The sequence below is a fragment of the Sceloporus undulatus genome, chromosome 10, assembly GCF_019175285.1.
Source record: "Sceloporus undulatus isolate JIND9_A2432 ecotype Alabama chromosome 10, SceUnd_v1.1, whole genome shotgun sequence".
NCBI lineage: Eukaryota > Metazoa > Chordata > Lepidosauria > Squamata > Phrynosomatidae > Sceloporus > Sceloporus undulatus.
Window position 1 is genome coordinate 7,090,044 of NC_056531.1, and position 13,996 is coordinate 7,104,039.

The 13,996-nt window shown below is 41.0% G+C and overlaps 1 protein-coding gene across 1 annotated transcript in view; it reads left to right on the top strand.

Moving 5' to 3' along the window:
- The window catches only part of ADGRD1 (adhesion G protein-coupled receptor D1), a 193,573-nt gene that overhangs the window by 154,836 nt on the left and 24,741 nt on the right, over positions 1-13,996 (top strand). The window contains 1 exon segment of the mRNA XM_042441368.1: positions 9,698-9,789. Coding sequence (XP_042297302.1) covers positions 9,698-9,789 — 92 coding nt within the window.

Below are 13,996 nucleotides of genomic sequence, written 5' to 3' on the forward strand. Positions count from 1 at the left end.
AAATAATATTAAAAGTCAGTGTTAAGAACCAAAGGTCATATGGAGCCATACAGTTTTGGCCACCCATCAAAAGTTCTGAGAGGATGGACCAGCATCATTTTTCAAGGGAGCAAGTTCTGCAACTGAGGTGCGGCCCTGTTTCATATATTCATCAAACTAGCACTTGGGGTGGTGAGACCTGTAACAGGGCCTCTGGTTTGCCATTAAAAAGTAGGACCTTGTGGAGCTCTTGTGAGTACTGTTGTAAAAAATTACCCTTACTCATCTTGTTTCTTGACGGGGGGAGTGGGATATTTTTTTACTCTTCTTGCTCTTCACAAAACAAGATATTTCAAGGTGATTATCCCTCCCTCTTGGGGAAAGGTGACACATTCCTGACAAATTTCCCGAATGCAAACAAGGGAACATTTGCTCAAATTATGTATATAGGTGCTAATTCTATTTGCATTATCCTGTGCCTGCAGACTACAGGCAGCTTTGATCGCTCCCTGCTCCCCCCATCTCTTTATAACCTCTCATTCAAAGTAAAAGGTACTTGAGCAGAAACAACTATTCTTTCATTTCTTTCCAAAGTTTTATTTCTATAAAGGTTAATCTTTTTAACTACAACTCTCTCAATCTCAGACTTTTCCAAGCTCTATTCTTATGACCATGACTCCTATCATCCTGAACCACCAAACTGTCTGAGAATGAAAGGATTGTAGTTCAACACAATTATTATTATTATTAAACTTTATTTCTAGAGCGCTGTAATTATACACAGCGCTGTACAAAGTCGGTAAAATTAAGGAGTATATAAAAGCCTGCCCAAGGCGTACACTCTAAGATAATAACAATTAGAGTTTCTTCCGGCAAGGAATACTCAGAAGTGGTTTTGACATTTCCTTCCTCTGAAATAGAGCCTCCAGAACTCAGGATTCCTTGGCAAATACTAACAGGGCTGACCCTATCGAAGAAGATTCTAAGAGAGGGTCATCATTAGTTGAAGTTGAGTTGGAGGCACACCCTTTAGAATCTATATCAAAAAGATGGGAATCATGATGTTCTCCAGATGCTGATCAACTGCAATTCCCAGGAGTTGTAGCTAGCATTGTCAATAGGCCAGAAATACTGGGAGCTGCAGTCCAACATCTGGAGTGGTGCACTTTGCCCACCCCAAATTTATATTTACATACAATTTACAATTCCTAGGATCATCCAGCTAACATGGCTCATTGGCTGGGCTGGGTGGGGATTCTGGGAGATGTAGTCCATCCAAAAACTGAAGAAGGTCCATGCAAGTTGCAAGATTCCTTTGAGATATAAATTCAGAGGGGGAGGGGGTTGCCTTTTCTTTCAACATGACACCTCTTCAAATACTTAAACAGAGCTATCATATCACCTCTTAACCATCTCTTCTCCAGTATAAACATACCCAGCACCCTAAGTCTTTCCTCATAAGGCATGGTTTCCAGGCTCTTCACTATTTTGGTTGCCCTCCTTGGACACACTCCAATTTTTCAATATCATTTTTGAATTGTGGTGCCCAGAAATGGACACAAGATTCCAGGTAAGGCCTGACCAAAGCAGAATAGAGTGGCACTATTACTTCTCTTGATCTAGACACTATACCTCTATTGATGCAGCCTAAAATTGCATTGGCCTTGTTAGCTGCCACATACACTGTTGACTCATGTTCAACTTGTGGTCTACTTGGACCCCTAGATCCCTTTCACACGTAGTCTCCTTAAGCCAAGTGTCTCCCATCTTTATCTGTACATTTCATTTTTTTCCTGCCTAAGTGCAATATCTTACATTTCTCCCTGTTGAATATCATTTTGTTAGTTTTGGTCCAGCTTTCTAATCTATTCAGGTCATGGGGAACTGGGGAAAGAGCAGGAACGCAAGGGGCTTATAAGGGATGGGAGGAGCTATCGCCAAAAAGTTGCAAAGTAAACTTTGCCCAGTGATTCTAGAAGTTTCCGAGTAGCACTGTGCAGGCGCAGTACAACACATTTGTATGTATTCGCAGATGACCACTCAAAGAAACACTGTTACAGGTATGCAACCTGTACTTCCACCTCAACATTAGGAGGAACTTCCTGACAGTAAGGGCTGTTTGATAGTGGAATACACTCCTTCCTTGGAGTGTAGTGGAGTCTCCTTCCTTGGAGGTCTTTAAACAGAGGCTGGATGGCCATCTGTTGGGGATGCTTTGATTTAGATTTTCTGTGTGGCAGAATGGGGATGGACTGAATGGCCCTCACAGTCTCTTCCAACTCTATGATTCTATGAGAGTGGAGTGCAATGACACATAACTCTACTCCTCCTTTCCAGCTCAATCAAAGTCCTAAAGCAGTGTCTGTCATCCGTAATGGACTAGTTGAGGACAATCAAATTGAAACTTAATCCAGACAAGACAGAAGTACTCCTGGTCAGTCAGAAGGCAGATCAGGGAATAGGCATCCAATCTGTGTTAGATGGGGTTACACTCCCCCTGAAGTTGCAGGTTCACAGTTTGGGGGTACTCCTGGACTCAGCTTTGAACCTGGAGGCCCAGGTCTCTGAGGTGAGCAGGAGTGCCTTTGTACATTTAAAACTTGTATGCCAACTGCGCCCATTCCTTGAGACACCAGATCTGACCTCGGTGGCATATGCCTTAGTAACATCCCATTTGGACTAATGTAACTTAGAAGATTTTCATACCTGGCTCCATCGCTGCTAAAACGTCTCCCAAACGTCCCTGAAAGGGGAAGAAAGTGCCTGCGTCTAGCCAGGCACACTTCCTGAATGACCATGGAAACGTGGCTCCCTCTAGAGTCCCTGAATCATCTCACAGGGAGCAGATTTCCTATGAATGCAAACTTTGCATTCAGAGGAATTCTGCTCCCTAGGAATGGGTTATCTTTGAAGAGTGTTTTGAAACTTCAGCTAGTCCAAAGAGTTGCAGCTAGGCTGTTAACAGGGGCAGGTTACAGAGACCACACAATGCCCCTGTTGAAACAGCTCCACTGGATGCTAGTTTGTTTCTGGGCACAATTCAAAGTGCTGGTTATGTCCTGAAAAGCCCTATATGGCTATGTCTAGGTAACCATTATTAGGTATACAACAACAAACATTTACAATAAAACTTCAGGATCATTATTATGATATTTAAGCCATATTCTTGTTACCTCCACCAGAAAATTGGCCATTAGCCTGGTAATATGTGGGTTTCGATCTTCCAATAAGTATTCCACTGATAACCCATCCAAACAGATATTCAGTTCCAATAACCTCCTTAACAATTTCCCCCTATGAATTATATACAATGGACAAAGCAATACAATATGATGGAGAACATCAGGAGCTTGATCACAGTGACATATACGGTTCAAAAATGGAGTCTGTAAATATCTGCCCCTGGTCACATTTGAAGGGTGTACATTCAGCCTTGCAGATCAAAAGGCCTTCCTCAACACCAGCAGTGAAAGGGTTTGAAAATAATCCAGAATCCTACCCTGCAAGAAGGAGATACTGAGCATTGTTGGAGAACACACCCTAGGATGTGTTGGATATGACAGCAGATATTCTCTCTCTGCAAGGCAGACCCTGATAGCCCTATGTGGCTATTTGGCAGATCGTATCTCCCTGTTTGAGCTGACCTGGGCTCTAAGATCTTCAGGAGAGGCCCTTGTTTCAGGTCCACCACTGTCACAAGCACAGCTGGTGAGAGCATGAGAGAATTAGCGAATTCATGTGAATACATTCTGGCCCCACTTTCTTTTCATTCGAAATTTATCACATTCCTCCCGTGTGGTAAACTCCTCTGCCTCAAAGACTGCTAGAGTCTCCGTCTTTGGAGGTTTTGAAATAGAGGCAGGATGGCCATCTGTCGAAAGTTGTTTCATTGTGTATTCCTGCATGTCAGGGGTTGGACTGGATGGCCCTTGTAGTCTCTTCCAGCTCTATGCTTCTATGGCGGGATACAGACTGCCCCTTTGGGTCAGCCTGCAGCTGCCCCTTTGCGCCATGTATTGGGGCCAGGGCAGCCACCGTGGCAGCCCAAAGGCCCCAATCGGGTGCTTTTTGGGACCAGAGAGAAGCGGCAGAATGCCACTTCTCCCTGGTCCCGAAAAGGGGTGTCCTTGGGGCTTTATGCCCCAGGACACCTTGTGAACTGCAGCCAGGGGAGAAAGGGGCCGCTCGGCCTCCTTCCCCCGGCATCGTTCCCGTGGCAATCTATTTGCCACGGGAATGAGGCGCCTTCCAGGAAGGAGCTCCATTTCAGAGCTCCTTCCAGCACCGCTGTTAGGCCACCACAAGCGGCCTGATGCGATATGAACACATCACACCCGTGCCGCGCCATTTGGATGTGGCGTGGCCCTGATGTAATAATGGCGACACTGTCAATTCTCTTGCTTTTGTCTTTAGTTTCTGGGCAGTATATGTCTCTGCTTATCCTCTGCTGGTGAATTACAATATCCTTAATCTCGTGATTTTTTTGTTTTATTCCTGATCAAACAAGGTGATTTTTATATTTTTGATTCTCTGTTGTTCAAACACTTCATGGCAGTTATGTAACTTTAAGTAGAGTCAATGTTTTTCCTTGTTCATTCATTCATTCATTCATTCATTCTTTTTTTCCCTTCTTACTGTCTTTGTTGTTTGAAAAATTTGGGGCATTCTTGACAGCCAGCACATCTTTTGATCAGTCTACTTCAAGTGAAAAAGTTTTTCTTTTCCTCACCTGTGACTCCAGAGATCTTGCCAACCTCTCTTTCTGTTCCTTTACTGATTGTCAATCCGTTTCAAGATACCTTAGGTTTTATGTCAAGTTTCTTTTCATTGCTTGGCTGCTTCTGCTGGGCTCTTACTTCAAAAACAGCAGTAAGACCTCTGTGAAGACTTATAACATTCCTCCCCCTCCCTCTCTGTCCATTTTGAAATGCTCCCATGTGCTTTCAGCACCAAGTAGGGGCTTCTCATGTTCACAGTTTGGAGTCTATGAGATATTTCCTTGACAGGATCACTAGCAGGAACAATTTCTCTAACCAAGTTCTGTAAGTCTTGGTCATGCTTAATTATTTGAGTGTATAGAAATGTACTTGCTGTTTGAAAATAATAAATTCATTGGAGTCTTCTCCAGATTCTCTTTACTGCTATACCTATAGATGTTGTTGGATGACAGTTCTCATCAGCCCTAGCCAGCTTGAAAGCTGATGGAAGTTATTGCTATCCAGCAACATCTGGAGAGCCAGAGTCAAAAGAAAACATTTCAGACATTAGTTTATCTATCTCATTTAAACAAAAAATAGTAGTTTGCCTGATGCTGTTAGAGAAGGAATGGAGAATTGAAATTCTCTGATAGGTACAGAGGAGAAGATTTTGTTTTCCTTCATGGTCTCTGTGACTCAGAGAAATGCGGTTATCATGCCCCTGTGCAGTGCATCTTTTGGAAACTTCTAAAGCATTACATAAGCCCCACCCACCTTGATACATTCAACCTCATGATGTGGAGGATTGTTCACTAGTTTCATTTCCCATTGCTCTAAGGGCAACAGGTGCTTGCACTCCTACAAGTGAAGCAGGTTTCAGGACTTCTCAGAACTTTTCCCTGTTTCTGCTTCTAAGACCAGGCATGTGCTGGACTTCCTACTCACTCTATCAACCAGGAGCTTATCCCTGTCTTTGATCAGATGTTACCTCGCACCCATTTCTACAAACTTCCAGTTCCTTGGAAAGTCTTCCTGTTTTCTTGTGAAAAGATTGTTGAAGAGCTACAAGATGCTTTGTCCTTCAGTGTTGGGCCTGGTGCTGAGGTGGAGCTTGGAACCTGGGACAACCTTGCAGCACAACTCTGCCCTTTGAACCTGTGGCTCTGGTTGATGGCTTGAAAGACTGCTTTCCTGATCATGATTGTGACTGTCAGACAGGCTGGAAATTGTGACTCCCATCCAGGTGGACCACCTGAGGTTCCACCTCAACTGAGCTTTTCTTGAGACCCAACATTACCTTTCTTGCCTAAGGTGTTGTCAGCTTTCCAAATCAACCAGGGCATGGTTCTCCTGGCTTTCTTGGAGAGTCTTACTTCTGACTTTGAGAAATGGTGGCACTGTCTGTGCAGAGGGCTTTGGCCTTTTACATGAGCAGGACTGTGGACTTTCAAGTCTCACGAAGACTCTTTGTGTGCTACTCTCTAGCAAAGAAAAGACTGCCTGTTTCATCACATGTCTTCTCAAAATGGGTGGCATTGACTATCTCTCTAGCATATGAACTGGCTCAAAAAGACCCTCCAGCTCAAATTCCACATGGGCTGTGGCTGCATCTTCTGCCTTCCTGGCTGGTATTCCACTCAAGGACATTTTTAGGTGTCTGCCTGGTTGCAGCCCATGATCTTCATAACTCACTACAGAATGGACTTCTGTACTACCTTTGTTAGAGTTGTACTTTCTTCCACTATATCTGTACTATGTATTGATGTTTCAGAGTATTTCCATTCTTTGAAACTGCTTCTGTACTGTTATTGCCTTGTATGTTTAAAGGGCATTGTACTCATGTTTTAATGCTTTGATGTCTTGCATTTGACTTAATGTTCAGTAAATCTTTGACTTGTTCGCAATGACACTCCTGCCTCCTACTTGTATAGCTTCCTAGACTCATAGTATACATTCCTGATACATCTGCCTTGGTTTCTTTAGATACCTCTCATATTTCTGTCTCATTGTTTGCAATTGTACCTTCAACAGTTTACATTTAAGAAACCACCATTCAACGTGAACCCTCTTACCTTTGAAAATCCCTGGCCATGGGATTTAAACCAATCTTTCCTTAAACTTACAGAAATCAGCTTCCTTAAAGTCCACAGCACATTTCTTGCTAAGTTTGCTTCCTCATTTAGCTGTATAATGAATCTCAATAGTATATGGTCACTTCCACTCCAGATGCCACCACTTCCACCTTGTTGACCCATTCAGCTCTGTTGGTTAATATCAAATCCAAAATAGATGACCCCCCCTTGTTGTCTCCTCCACCGTCTGGGCAGAGAAATTGTGTGCAAGACTGGTGAGGAATTAGTTAGACCTTATGTTCTTGGCCAAGCACCCAACAAATATCTGGGTGCTTAAAATGCCCCATTACTACTATAGCTCTCCTTTTTGAATGTTTGGTCATTTGTTTCAGGAAGACATCATCCAAACCTTCAGTCTGGCTTGATGACTTGGTAGATTCCCCGTCATATAGATGAAGGGATGTTATTTATCTCCCTTTTGATTTTTACCCAGATACTTTCAAACTGCTTTCCATGTGCTAAGTCAATGATCTCACAAGTAGGCATGCTTGGCATGCAGTGCTGCTACTCCTCCTTTCTTATTTGGTGTATTTCTTTGGAATAGGTTATACTCTTCCATTACTACAGTTCAGTCATGGAAAAGAACTCACCAGGTTTCAGTAATGCTTATTAAATCTTATTTGCCTTCCTGTATTAAAAGTTTCACCTTGTTTATTTCCCTTGCTCTGTGCATTAGTGCAGAGACATCTAAGATCATTCTCTCCAGATGATTCCTTACTGGGTTTTCTTCTGCCTACTACTGGCCTGTTGTACTATTTGCCCAATTCCACCTATAACATTAAGGCTATTGTCCCCAGTATTAGGTTTCCCCCTCCTATCTAGGATATCATCCCCCTCCCCATGTAACTCAATTTAGATCCCTCCTGATCAAGGTTGCAAATAAATTCTTACCATCTGCTGTAAGATAAATTCAGCAGGACTAACTCCATATTTGTTGGTTGCAGATATGAGTGGATCATTCATGCACACATATGTGTCCTAAGATAAGTAGGCCCTAGAGGTAAAGGGAAAGGTTTCCCCTTTGGTGTGATGATCTAGTTGTGTCTGACTGTAGGGGGCAGTGCTCATCTCTGTTACTAAGCCGAGGGAGCCAGTGTTGTCAAAGACAACTCTGTGGTCATGTGGCCAGCATGACTGAATGAGACACTGTTACCTTCTCACCGAAGTGGTACCTATTAATCAACTTGCACTTATACATGCTTTCAAACTGCTAGGTTGGCAGAAGCTGGGACTAGTTACAGGAGCTCACTCCATCATACAGTGCTTGAATCTTGAACTGCCAATCTGCGCTCATCAGCTTAGGTGTTTTCATTGCTAAGGCACCGTGTACCTAAGTCCCTAAGTAGGCCCTACACTTGAGTAAATGTTTATAAGAAATTTATCTATTTCTTCATATTAGGAATATCATTTCTTTCTACGGTGTAAATTACAGCAACAAAACAGCAGCTATAAAGATGAGGATGTAGAAGGAATTTCTATATCAAATAGATGTGGAAGGTAAATGTTGGAGGGTTGTGTTAAGGGTGGAAACAGGCCACGATAGATTAGCAGTTGCTTTGAACTATTTTCTTCTTCTTATACAAATAGCTTTTAAGGCATGAGTGTTTTAGTCTGTTGCAATAAAAACAGTCTGTAGTGGACCTTAAAGACAAACACCTTCATTATGGCACAAGAGTTTCATCAGATGCATGGAGTTTTGCCTAATTTGGCAGATTTTTTTTTTAAAAAAATTATGTATTTAGCATCATCAGTGTGCATCAATTTATACTATACATACTATATACATGTTTCAGTGGGACAATGTAACTAATAATAATAATAATAATAATAATAATAATAATAATGATGATTTATTTATAGCCTGCCCAGTCACGAAGAATCCGGGTGGGTTACAACAATAAAATACACCAATTACAATAGAGTTAAAAATCAAACTCTAGACCTACCACCCCCCCATACCCAGTACTAAAATAGAATTAAACAATAATAGTATAAAAACATTAAAAGCATTTTTAAAAGGCAGAAATATAGGCAGGGAAGAATAGCCAAATGAGAGGACAATGTCTCTATATCTGGGGAGGGTAACTAAGTTGGAAAGGCCTGCCGGAAGAGATCCGTCTTGAGTGCTTTCTTAAAAGCTGTCAGAGTGGGAATGTGACGGATCTCCTCCGACTTGATTTTAGGACCGGAGCATGGCTTTGGCGCAGTTTCTGGCCTTTTAGGATGCATGCCCTTGTGGTCTCTTCCAACTCTGTGATTCTATTATTCTAGTCATCTGCTTTGTGTCTTTATTTTTAAGCTTACTCTTTCATTGGGCAGGTGAGTAAGAAATGGGGTTGTCAAAAAATTAAATAAATCATGCAGCAATTTCTTTCTTAACTGAGCTCAAAGCAGGCACAGGTGGTGGAGCACAGGGAAGGCTGAAGTCATGGATGAGATTTGCAACAAGGTATATTTGGATGTCACAAAACACTTTGTACATGTTCAGAAGGATCTTAAATGGGAAATAGAGGTTAATTTTCTATATCAACCTGGGCCCTTCAGAGATTACATCTTCTGTCCTGCCCAGCATGGTCAGTAGCCAGGAGTTCTAAAATTTGTAGTCCAACAACATCAGAAGCCCCATGGTTGGGACCTACAAATTTGTATGATTTCAATGTGTTGACAGACAACAACAACTGCATGCATATATGTGGTTTTGTTATCAGAACTGTATCAGGAAAGAACAAGTGCTGGTTCATTGTGCCAAATATCTCTGTTTTAAAAGCAATTGTTTGTCATTAAAATATTGTTTCCTGTCTCAGCTTTCACCATAAGCTATATCTTGTCCCATCCTTGTGTCTTCAAAATGCCCCCTTCACTCATGAATTCATTCATTTTCTCTCCTAGGTCAATATATACATTCTCATTGCAGTGACCAGAGTCATCTCGAGAATAAGTGCAGACAACTACAAAGTACATGGGGATGCCAATGCATTCAAGTGAGCCAGCTTTCTCTTTCTTTCTTTCTTTCTTTCTTTCTTTCTTTCTTTCTTTCTTTCCTCCCTCCCTGCTTTTAATTTAATGGCATATATTTATTGCCTCTCAGACCATGGGACTAAGGTTATTAGCAGCTTAGCATTCCAAAGGGGTCTCTGGGTGTTCAGGTTGTTCTGTTAAGTTTTGTGGTATCTGTTGCAGAATAAAAAAAAGTCCTCGTGCAGAAATGTGATTTTTTTTTCTCCTGAAGAAAGAAAAGGACTCATGATTGTAGCAAACAGAAAATATACACATCTGCTCTAATCCACAAAGATAAGATGAAGGTCCACATTGTGTGAACCACAAAGATCAGAAGTACATAATTGCATATGTAATTCCCTGTGTGTGGAGGAAATTACAAGCAGTAGCAGCATAGAGAGTACAGTTGGCCCTCCACATTTGCGGCTTTGATTATTTGCGATTTTGTTTAATATGTTCTCTCTGCCAGACATTGACCACAGAATTATGCTGGGTAACCTAGAAGTTCCTAGAGATAACACATCTCTAGGCATTTGTAGGTCCTCCAGCATAATTCAACAATCAACGTCTGGCAGATGTTGACCACAGAGATTTCCTGGAGGACCTGTAGATTCCTAGGGAAGTGTTCTCTTAGTTAAAAAGAATAGTGTTTTTTTTTTATTTGTGGTTTTTCCACATTCATGGGGATCCTTCACCCCTAACCCCAGCGAATGTGGAGGGACCACTGTAAAAAGCAAATAGTCATTATTTATTATTATTTAAGTAACAAGTGTGGAACGATAGCAGTTATTGGTTTTAGCGACTTCATTTCTCACATTCTATGTTCCTATATTTAGTATGTGTTGTGAAACTTCAGACTTTCTTTTCACCTCTGAACATGTCAGCAACTGCACATCCTTTTGGCTTGAGTCCAGTTGCATCATTAGCTACAATGCTACTCATAGTTGTCCTCTGCTGGATCTCAGTAGCTTGTTGAGTGCCATTTGACCCGGGAGACTCATCTTCTGGTGCTATCTCTGGTTTCCTTTTGGATTGTCTCAACATATGATTTTCAAGGTAAATGACATTCAAAAGGGGTTTACTGTCTTCCTTCTGTACAGCACTAACAAATGTTGGCTATGGTGCTACTGCCATCGTCTCTGAAAGATCCTCCATGAGTGTTACCCTACTCCCTACTACTATTTAGTTTAACTCCTCAGCAAAAGCCTCTTTCTGACATAAGAGACCATACCAGTAGTAGTGCTACTGTCTGCCTCACAGGAGCATACTTTCCCACCACCATGGAATGGCAGTATCATGGTGGGCATTCTCTTTTTACAGTATATAATAGTGAATAACACTTTCATATATGACAAGGGAAAGGGGAATTCTAACACTTCTTCACTAACAACAAGCACTCACTTCCATTTTGTGTAAAGAGGCATTATCTGTCAGGCAACATGGAGAAATGTAAGGTACTGCACTTAAGGAGGAAAAATGAAATGCACAGATATAGGATGGGGGATACCTGACTGAATGAAAGGGATCTAGGAGTCCAAGTAGACCACAAGTTGAATATGAGTCAATAGTGTGATGTGGCAGCTAACAAGGCCAATGTGATTTTAGACTGCATCAATAAAAGTATAGTGTCTAGATCAAGGGAAGTAATAGTGTCATTCTATTCTGCTCTGGTAATACCCCACCTGGAATATTGTGTCCAGTTCTGGGCACCACATTTCAAAAAGGACATTGAGAAAGTGGAGTGTGTCCAAAGGGGGGGGGGTGACTAAAATGGTGTATGGTCTGGAAACCATGTCCTATGAGGAATGACTTAGGGAGCTGGGGATGTTTAGCCTGGAGAAGAGAAGGTTAAGAGGTGATATGATAGCCCTGTTTAAGTATTTGAAGAGGTGTCACATTGAGGAAGGAGCAAGCTTGTTTTCTGATGCTCCAGAAATTAGGACCCGGAGTAATGGATGCAAGCTGCAGGAAAAGAGATTCCACCTCAACATTAGGAGGAACATCCTGAGAGTGGAACACACTCCCTCGGAGTGTAGTGGAGTCTTCTTCCTTGGAGGTATTTAAATAGAGGCTGGATGGCCACCTGTCAAGGATGCTTTGAATGTGACTTCCTGCATGGCAGGGGGTTGGACTGGATGGCCCTTGGCATCTCTTCCAACGCTATGATTCTATGAAAGTGATCTGGAAGTTTTGTTTTTGGCAATCATTTTCTGCTGAGGCTTTGCAAGTAGCTCCATTCCAAGTATTTGAGTCAGACATCCAAATGGTCCGCATTAGAGGCAGGACATTAAACAAAGCATAGTAAGTGATGGTAATTAGAAAATGAGGCTGTTTGTCACTATTAATAATGTTTAAGAGCTAATTAAATATTTGGCTCAGTGGACATAACAAAATTCAAACTCTGCTTGGGCACAGAGTACTAGACTCAAGAGAGAAAAAGCCGAGGGTGAGTATGCATGCGTGCATACACACATACACAAACACATGCCGATAGTGGGAACAGTGTACTATTTGGAACTGTTGGACAAGATGGTGATTGATGGTTGGGGTGGGAAGGGAGGACAAATGGAAAGGAATGGAATCTCCTTGGAAAAGACATGGCTGCCACCCTAAATAAAATAGAATTCCAATATGATTTTAAAATGCATTTTCACTTTGATTAAATTCGCAAGTATTCATTTCTGTCCAGTATATCTTCTCCCAGAAGTAAGAATATTAAGCACAATTATGGGCATTTTTTTTCTCTTTGTGCTGTATGGTTTCTCTCTTTCCTACTTTCTTTCTGAAAGAACATTTTAAATAGGCTCAATGTTAATAAAAGTGTTATTTCAGATGATTGTATTATACCTAAGAGTTTGACTGCAGATTCTTTTGTTCCCAAATTCAATGTAATATGTCTATAAAGATTATACAGACTTGATTTACTTTATTTTAAAATAATTTAAATATTTAAGAACATTACATTTATTAATATTTATTAAATAGATAAATCATATTTGAAATAATTTTAAAAGGTCTAGCTGTGTAGCATCACTCTCTGTAACAAAAGATTTGTTGAACTCTATGTAAAAATTTACCATTGTGATAACACGCATTAATCATGAAGCCAGACTGGTGTGTATTTCTGTTTTGAAAGGGGGGGTGTCTGTTTTGAAGGGGTGTCTTTTAAATTTTAATGGCATGTATTCAATAAATCGGAATATGGGCAAGTAATAAATTAATATGCCAATAGGAAAGAAGTTCCTTCAAGCAGAACTGCAAGCCCAAAATACTAGCTTTTTAAACATACTGTATATGCTGCTACCATTCAAAATCTGCTGCATATACATAAGGGAGAGAGAAGTAATATTCAGAAAGGAGATCTGCAGCTTGTGAATTTTAATGTAGGGGAAGAGCTTTGATTTGTTGAAATCTGATGAGTTTGAAATAATTTCTGGAACATTCAAGCAGTTGGCAGTCTCTTTGCCCAAGAATGGAAATATAGTTGTACACAGCCAGATTTATTTTATGCCCATAAACTTTATTTTATCTTGAAGCTGGAACTCAAGATGGTTCACAGTAGTATTAAAGAATACAGTTAAATCACAATTTCTGTCTATTTCTGTTCCATTTCTGTCTTTACAATCTATTTCTAGTTTTGGTGTTTTCCTTGCTTTCTCTTATTGTAATTCATCTCTAGTCTAACTATGTTTACACCCCATATCTTGTTTTAGTATTTCCTTGTTTCTCTCCCATGTCATAATCGTCTGTCTCTTTGTGTTTGTGATGGTCTCTATTTCCTTTACTTTTCTGGGATTTGTAGTTTTATGAGGCACCAGCACTATTTGGGAGTGAAGGCTAAACACCTTGTAAAACTACAAATCCCAGGATTCCATAGGATGAAGCTACACCACTTAAAGTGGTATCAAACTACATTATTTCTACAGTGTAGATGAAGCCTAAGTTGAGTCTGTCATACTTTGGCCACATCATGAGAAGGCATGATTCACTAGAAATGATGATAATGCTTGGAAAGGTAGAAGGCAACAGGAAAAGAGGAAGACTGCGTTCCAGATGGTTCAGCTTAATCAAGGAGGACACAGCCCTGACTCTGGAGCACATGAGCAGAGCTGTTGAGGATAGTGTGCTGTAAAAGAACTGCCTTTTCTCACCAGAGTAAACAAGTCTTGTGTATTGCAAACAGTAAAACTT